We start from the raw sequence: 9,374 nt of genomic DNA on the forward strand, positions 1-9,374 counted from the left end.
GTATGTGGGGGCGCAGGATGGAGACCGCGTATGTGGGGGCGCAGGATGGAGACCGCGTATGTGGGGGCGCAGGATGGAGACCGCGTATGTGGGGGTGCAGGATGGAGACCGCGTATGTGGGGGTGCAGGATGGAGACCGCGTATGTGGGGGTGCAGGATGAAGACTGCTTTCACTGTCATGTGGGAGCCAAGTTACAGGGAAGAGAGACAACAGTGCCCTTTCCTAGCTCAAACAACTGGAAGCTGGTTATCCACCAAAAGGAATATAATAATTGAAAATTGCCAAACTGGCTTAAGTCAGTTTGCATAGAAACAAAAATGGATTTGTACAAATATAGAAAAGTGATTCTTACTAAAATTTTCTGGGAGAAGATATATCTGCTGATATAAACCATCATTCTGAAACTGAACCCCCTGATTTTAAGTTTCATTACAAGAGATTCATTTTATATAAATCTCTTCCATATGGAATGCGTTTTACTTCTCCATAAACAGAGACCCAGACTAACTGTGAATGATTATTTTCATAAGGGCAATACTCTTCTAAAGAATCCCCCTTTTAATACAAACCATATGCTAGTATCTTTGAAGGAAAAGATACCCGTCAGGAAATCAGTCATCTACATCAGATCAGAGAAACAGAACCAAATGGATTCCAAAGCTTATGGAGTTTATAGTTTCAAATACTTTCACCGTAAGCATGTTGCTTGCAAATGGCTGCTTGAAATTTTACTGTATACATAACTCATTTAAAAAAAAAAAAACCCACAACCCTCTTTTAGTATGATATACAAAACCAATCCCAACCCAAAGCCTGGCCTACCCATGGAGCCCCTGCCTCCCACACATCTGTATGTGCTTCTGACACGAGGCCATGCACACGCCTGGAGATCCAGCACACGGAGTACCTTCATTGACCTCAACTGTCCATCATGGCATGTCAAGGAAAACAATAAACTTCAAACCAAATGAAGGTGGGCTCTACAAAGCCAGACTTCTGTTTTGTCCACTGATCTACTTCCAAGGTCTAGAAGACTGGCACCTAGTAGGCAACCACATTTTAACTAAATAAATTCTATCGATATGCCTACTACGCATTTACATGTGCAAGCCCCAGTGCTACACAGTAAAGATACCCAAAGCAACAAGCCAGGGAAGGTTCCTACTGTCAAAGTGCTTACATCCTAGCAGAGAGCAAGGCAATAGATAAGCAAAGTGATTAACTACACATTGTGCTAAGTGTTATGAGGGAAATGAATAAGACACTATGTTCAGGAAAAACAGGAACAAACTTCCTCAGACAGAGCTTTAGATTAACCAGGGTGGTAGGCAGACGAGGGCGAAATGTGGACCAACGTGAAATACACTCTGAAAGTTTAACCAACTCCCAACCTGGTATAGGCCATGAGAAAATGGCTGAATCAAAGAGAAATCTGAGATGTTTTTCTAGGCTTTCACTGTTTTGTTTAAAGCTTTAGCAACTGGGTGATTGAATGGTGCCATTCACTGAAATTTTTTGAGATGAGTTCAAAGAACAAAGGAAAATAAAAAAATCGCATTTGAAATATGTTGAATCTATTAGACATCCAAACGAAGATATCAAGTACGGTGCCTGGCAAAGAACAGGTGCTAAATAAATAACTAATGGACCTGCTCTGTTGATCAAAAATCAAAATTTTATAAAAATTAATTTTTAAAAAAGCCTACATGAGGGCATGTCTATGTGGGGGAGGGTGCCCAAGACCATGTATAGGGTTGGCAGACAATGTTTCTCAAGTGTATTGGTATGTTCTACAGGAACTCCCAGGTATAAAACAGAGCTGACAAGGGACAAGGTTGTAGTGATTTCCCAGCCACAGCCAGCTACCCAGAGAGAGCAAGTAGTTGGACCTGTGGGTTCGGGACCATAGTTGCAGGAGACATCAAGCTCAATTGGCGTAAGATACTACACAAAACATTGTTCCGCATCCTACTTTGGCAAGCTTACAAGTGGCCATCTAGGTGCAACGATGGGTCTCTCCTAGTGCAGAGCAAAGAATAATGAAAGAACCAAAGATTTATGGAAACAATTATTTCAAGCAATTGGTATACTATGCAATCCTTAGGCTGTACGACTATGAGAAGAACTAGATGGTGCCCGGTTACCACTGTCAACCACTAGGAGGGGGATCTATGTAGGAGATCCTGGATAGAGTGGGAGAACAATGTGGAACAAAACTCAAAATCATTAAAAAAAGAAAAAGAAAAAGAAAGGTGGGGTGGGGTCAGGTTTGCTGGTCTGACAGAGCCTGACGGAATCACTGAGACTATGGCCCCTAGCTGCCCTTCTGGTCTGGAATTGAACCCACTCCTGTGGCTTCCAGTCAAACAAAAGAAGCATATGAGGTAAGCAGTTACATTAGGTAGATACACTCTATGGAGAGAACAGTCATGAGAGAGTAGTGGGGCTGTATGTGCGCAGGGGGATGGCTCAGGGGGCGGGAGTGTGTGGAGGGAGGGAGACAGGGAAGAAGTATCTATGGGGAAGAGATGGGAGGAGAGCTGTTGCATTGTGTTGGATTGTAGTCAATGTCATGAGACAAAATCTATGTACATGGAAGGTGAATTTGCTCTCTAAACTTTCACCCAAATCACAATTAAAAAAAAAAAAAAAAAAAGCCTACATTGGTTACTTTCTAACCCTCCTGAGAACCAAAATGTTGGCAACACTCACTGAGAACTATTAAAAGGCTATTTTATCAGAATATTATTCAATCAATGGAACTAACTACTTAATAAAACAAGTTTCTACCAGAAATACTTATATCCACCTTTGTAATAGGATGTCTAAGTAAGAAGCATTAAGGAGGCTTGTATATAGTAACTACCTTGCAAATAAATTTTAGGGAACAATGATCTTCATTTAGATAACAGTTTAAAGGAACAACCTTAGTGCAGGGTTTCTCGACCCTGGCACTGCAGACATTCTGTACTGGGTAATTCCTTGTTGTGGACACTGTAGGATGTTTAGCAGCATATCTGGCCTTTACCCATTAGATGTCACTATTACACCACCCCCTCAATTGTGACAACCAAAAATATCTCCAGACACCGTATCAAATGTCCCCAGGATACCCCTTATTATGAACTACTGATCTCAAGTAATATAAATTGCCGACTGTAACCTTGCATACATCAACTACGGACATCTCCCTACGGATCTGTGGCAGCCAGCCTCCAAGATGGCCCCAATGATCCCAAACTTGTGGTATTCATGCCATATGTAGTCCCCTCTCATGTTTATAAAGGTTGGTCTGTATGACCAATAAAATACATCAAATGATGGTATGTGACTTCCAGGGCAGCGCCATCAAATGCAGTGTGTGATTTCTACCTTGTTCTTTCTTCCATCATTCACTCTTGAGGAGAACATCTGCGATGTCATGAGGACACTCAAGCAGCACTATGAGAGACCCAAGGTAAGGGCTCAGGTCTCTTGCCAAGAGCCACCTGAATGAAGCTCGGAAGCAGACCCTCCAGTCTCAGTCAGCCTTCAGATGGAGGCTGAAGTGCCAGCCAACACAATCTTAATGACAACCTCATGAAAGACCCTGAGCCAGAATCCTCAGCCTAAAACTGCTTCCAAATTCCCACCCACAGACACTGTGAGATGATACATGTCTTAAGAAGCCACTAGGTTTTAGGGTAAGGTGCAAGCAGAAGTAATTGAACAACAAAGACCCTCTCCCATCTGACCGTGGAAAGAGTTACTGAACAGAACTCTTATATGACTGATGATAATCCAGGAGAAAAATCAACTGAAAGAATACCATTTTGTTGAGTGCAGGTTTAGAGACTGACTGCCACGAAGTGTTGATTCTAAGCAGCCGGCGGGAGGAAGGTCAAGGTTTCGTTGCTATCGACCTGGCTTTCCCTAGGATAATATCCTCAGGGAAACTTAGAGCGAGTTAATCTGAGGGAGACAGTAAAGCTCTCAACAAATAATAGAGTTGAATAGCTGAGAAGAATTTTTAAAGAGGAGTAACAGTAACAAATTATTCTGAAGTTGTCCCAAAACGACAGCAGGGTATAAAAATAACAATTCACTACAACCAACACCAACTCTGGAACTCCTAAGGCCATCTCTCTTTTTCATGCCAATACCATGTTTCTCTTACCAAATATATTCTTCTCATTGCAAAGTTCAAAACTGTTGAGCACTATTCTACGTGATCAACATGCCTCTCATTTAATCTCCACATCAACCCCAAAAATAAGTTTTATTATTATCCAAAGATGAAGAAATAAGAGACGTTATATCATCATATATGTGTACATACATATAGTAATAGACACAGAGGAACTCTGATGGCGGAGTGCCTAAGGCAAGTGACTGCTAACCAGAAGGCTGATGGTTCAAACCCACCAGCCACTCCTCGGAAGGAAGGCTGGGCAATCTATTTCCATAGTGATACCGCCTCGGAAACCCAAGGAGGGGTCACTATGAGTCAGGGCTGACTCAATGGCACATAACAACAACAGCAACAACAATACATACATATGGGTCGCTGTTAAGTTGGGTCCGACTCAACAGCACATAACAACAACAAACAATTACTATATGTACATACATATATAATTATATATTTATGTTTAATAAAACATTATAAAAATTACTTTCACATTTCTTTTCTTGTCTTCCCATTTTCAAAATGTGGCTATTAGAAAACTTGAAATGACCTATGTGACCTGCACTCTTTTTCTATTAAACAGCACTGCTCATTACTGTACCTGTCAGTTTTTTCTTAAAATCTAAGATGGAGAGTAGCACACTGCTTCAGCATAGCAGACATTTAACTAGAAATCTGAGGAATTGAAAGTTTCTGGTTCTTTCAAACTTACAAAACGAGATGAGTTATCATTTTTCACAGTCTTCGCATTTCCAAATGATTCCAGAATTGGGTTCGCTTGCAAAAGCTGCCGTTCAAGTTCCCCCTAAAAGATTAAACACACATAACATACATAGAAACACATAAATAAGAGTAGATGTATATTAATCTAATGTCTTTACTCCAGTCCTCAGGGGAAAAATAAAACAACAAAAACAAAACAGCCTCTTTTCCACAGTCCTTTCATTCTGTTTGCCATCAGCAATCTCGGTTGGCTTTTTATTCTTGGTTATGACAATGGGCTCTGCTAAAGGAAAAGGAATTAGCATATATAAAGTGCTCACCAGAAGACACTGTCACATCGAACAGAGAGATAAATTTAAGGACAGGAGTCATAAATAGGCAAAGAATTTTGAAAATAAAGATCAATCATACAGTTTTCATGAAATGAAATTTTGCATGACATTTCAATTAAGAACATATTAACACTTATACTTTTTAAATTTATTTATATTTTGCCTCATTCCAAAGACTTAAGGCAGCTAATTCTAACACAGGTATCCCCTGCAAAAGTTCACTTTACAACATTTTTTTATGAAAGACCTATATTAATACCTGTTTTCACTAACTGAAAGAAATCCAAAGATTTCTTGCTTCTTTACACATTAAACTCATGTTTACAAAAAAGACAAAAAGTCAAACTGACATTTAGCACTTGTTTTACCGTAAGCCATTCAGCAGGCAGCACGCACCCTGAGCAGCAAGAGTGGCGTCACCCAGCTCCTTCCGCTGGAACGACACCCAGCATCTCAGCATCAAGCCACTAGCGATGGGCCGTGTCTGTGAACACTGTGTGTTAGTGTTGTTTTATGTGTTATTTGGTATGATTCACTCATTGTTGTCGAGTCAGATCTGACTCATAGCGACCCCTCCTTGGGTTTCCAAGGAGGGTATGATTTAGTAGGGCTTTTTTTTGCAACCAGGAATGCTCAAAAGTTTTTCCCATATACATTAATGGTAATTCCATCTTCGCTTTACTCATCTCGGCTCCTGAAAGGTTTCATAGGAACGCTCTACTTTTGAATAGTGGGGTTAAAATCTCTTAATTACGACTGACATGAGTACAGGACTTTTAATTGTTCCAAGGGTTTTCACACAACACCTCACTGTAGTAGAAAGGGTAGATGTCCCCATCTCCAGTGAAGATGACAATATTACTAACTTCTTGCTCAAATTTAAAAGGCCAGGTATAGAATATTTAGTATAATGTGATTTATATGTAAACTGGGCTATAAAACAGATTTACAAACATCTGCTTTTTCCAAACACAAAATTATTTACCCTTATACCTTAAAATACCCACAGTGTTCTAGATCTAAAGAAAGAAAAAAAAGAAAAACCACCAGCAAATGTGATTATCCAAGCAAAAAAGGAATATAAGGCACCTCACATAAGATTTTAAACCGGTAGCCAGTTGGTATGTGGTACTTTGTACCATCATCAAATCCAAAGACAGGAAAAAATATATGCTATATATACACTCTCAGCATCCAACTCTGGTTTGGACTTCTTCACTCAGTTGAAGGGTGGAGAAGTTATCCTGAGGCACATTAAATAGTGAAGGGATATGCTCCTCACACGTCAACTCTACAGCATTTATGGATTTTCACAGGTCTTCACTACAATCATGCTAAACGGAATCCCATTAAGAACTCCATGACATAACATCACCTCACCCTCTGCACATTAGAGAAACTGCTCCCTATATAACAAATCTTCCAGTTGACTGGTTTGAAAACTCCAGATTATTTCTGATGTAAATCTTTCTAAAATATTAGCACTTTTCTTGACACGAGGCAAGTTTCTTAAACAAAGAGCAATGAGTTTCTGGGTCTGGGAGAGGAACAACTCAGAGAAGGAGAGAGAATGGCTGCACAATAAACAACGTAATCAGTGCACGTGCAGAAATGACTGAATTGGTGGATGCATTGCTGTGCATATTCTAAACAACAAAATTTGAAAGAAAAAGAAAAAAATGAATGAGAGGCAGCAGGAAAACTGTACTGCCAAATAACATCTGACAAGTACCTCCTTTTTTCCTTCATTCTTCATATCCAGGTCCCCTCCCTCTGTCCCAATGTCTTCCCCCTTTTATAATTCTAGGAGAGAATGTCTAGTGGCCTGGTTTAATTTCAGCTGGACTGTCCTCTTTAAGAAGGAGCCCTGGTGGCATAGTGGTGAAGGCACTTGACCGCTAACCGGGAGGTCAGTGGTTCAAACGCACCAGCTGCTCCATGGAAGGAAGACAGGGTGATCTACTTCCATGAAGATTTACAGCCTTGGAAACGCAATGAGGGTCGCTATGAGTCAGAAACAACTCAATGGCAATGAGTTTGGTTTTTGGATGTGGTCCTCTTTAGGCTGTCCATCCCATCACAGAAAGGGAGGGCTAAGGAAATGGATTTTGTGGATTACTTCCATTGGCAATGAGCTATTTTATGACTGAAGTAAACTTGGCATTTGATCCCAGGCCCACTGAAAAGAATGTGTTTAATATTTTTTTGTTTGTTTGTTTATTTGTTTTACTTAACACACAGGAAACTGATGTAAGAGGCCATCCATTTGTGGAAAATACTTAATAAAATATCCAAGATTCAGAAAAAGGAACTCTGATGGCCCGTGGTTAAAGCATTTGGCTGTTAACCAAAAGGCCAGCAGTTTGAATTCACCAGCCGCCCTACTCAGCAGACTGCTTCATCCTTCTCCCAGAGAAAAATATGTGGCAATCTGCTTCTATAAAGATTTACAGCCTTGGAAATTCTATGGGACAGTTCTACTCTGTCTTAAAGGGTCATTATGAGTCGGAATCAACTTGACGGCAGAGGGCTTTTAAAATGCAGGGGAAAAAAAATTATTTAAACATGGTATCCTGAGCCTGAAGGATTCTGAGTTGTTATTAAGAACGTGAACTGTCACCCTGTGATCTAATACACTGCTTTTTCCCTGGCACTCAGTGGTCAATTCCATTGGTGTGCCTGTGACTAACTTCTTGTCCTCGTTTAAATTTGCTGCTGTTCTGGAGTACACACATCTGTGTTAAGAATCTAGATTTAAAATAAAGTTTACTGGAATTGTGCTTTAAATAAACAAGTTAATTGTTTTCCAAGGAATAAAATACAAGGGTTTTGGCACAATGGCTCTTTTTGCACACTGCAGTAATTCTTTGGGCCTCTAGACGCTTTTTTTTACATAATTCAATCTGAGAGGTGCCTAAGGCATTTGACTGCTAATCAGAACGCTGATGGTTCAAACCCACCAGCCACTCCTCAGAAGGAAGGTTGGGCAATCTACTTCCATAGTGATACCGCCTCAGAAACCCAAGGAGGGGCCGCTAAGAGTCGGATCTGATTCAAAAGCAGTGAGTTTGGTTGCTTTTTTTAATTGTAGGGAATGACTTTCAGATTAAATGCCTATTGTTAGATCAAGGTATTAGAATACAGATTGCTTAAGATACACACTCTCCTCTCCTGCCAAATCATAAAACCCATTGTTCTCAAGTTTAATTCTGATTCATAGTGACCCTGTAAGACAAAGTAAAACTCCCCATAGGCTTCCAAGGCTATACATCTCTATGGAAACAGATTGCCACATCTTTCACCTTTCTCCCATGGAGCAGATGGTAGGTTCAAACCACCTGTCTTTTGGTTAGCAGCTGAGTGCTTATCCATTGCATCACGCCAAACCCAAAACCAAACCTACTGCCTTCAAATTAATTGTGACTCATAGTGAGCCTTACAGGACAGAGAACTGCCACACAGGATTTCCAAGGCTATAAAATCTTCATGGAAGCAAACCGCCTCCTCTTTCTTCCGTAGAGTGGCTGGTGGGTTTGAACTGCTAACCTTTCTGTTAGCAGCCAAACATTTTAACCACTGTGCCACCAGGATTCCCAAATCATAATAAAAATATTTAAATAATAATGTCCCCTTAAAATATTCTCCTAACTTGGAGGTAATCCAAGTGATGCATACCCTGTTTTAATATTCCCTAGATACGGTTATAAAAGAACCCTGGTGGTACAGCAGTTAAGTGCTCAGCTGCTAATCTGAAGGACAGTGAATCGAACTCGCCAGCTGCACTGTGGGAGAAAGATGTGGCAGTCTGCTTCCAAAAAGCTTACAGCCTTGGAAACCTATTCTGTCCCATCAGGTCACTATAAGTCAGAATCAACTTGACAACAATGAGTTAGACATGGCTATAAGGATTCTTAAGGTCAATTTTCTACTGATTCCTTTTCTTTTTTCCTTAGTATGTATGTGTCTCTCTCTGTGTAATCTACTGATTCTATTCTTCCTTCTGCTGACTTAAACTAACTTCGCTGTACCTGTACCCCCTGATCCTCTGCACTGAGCCCTGTTAGTATTGGGTCAAAATGACACTCTCAAAATGTTTGCTGAATGTATGTCCTTAAATGCTAATTCTTCAGGATTCTAGAAAACATTCTAA

General features: G+C 40.4%; 1 protein-coding gene across 1 annotated transcript in view; it reads right to left on the minus strand.

The window, feature by feature from the left end:
• MYH10 (myosin heavy chain 10) overlaps positions 1-9,374 on the minus strand; it is a 159,394-nt gene that overhangs the window by 96,980 nt on the left and 53,040 nt on the right. Inside the window, 1 exon segment of the mRNA XM_042782460.1 lies at positions 4,882-4,974. Coding sequence (XP_042638394.1) covers positions 4,882-4,974 — 93 coding nt within the window.

This window comes from Orycteropus afer, unplaced genomic scaffold (genome assembly GCF_000298275.1).
Source record: "Orycteropus afer afer isolate SDZICR_OR568_19922 unplaced genomic scaffold, OryAfe1.0 scaffold00330, whole genome shotgun sequence".
NCBI classification, from domain to species: domain Eukaryota; kingdom Metazoa; phylum Chordata; class Mammalia; order Tubulidentata; family Orycteropodidae; genus Orycteropus; species Orycteropus afer.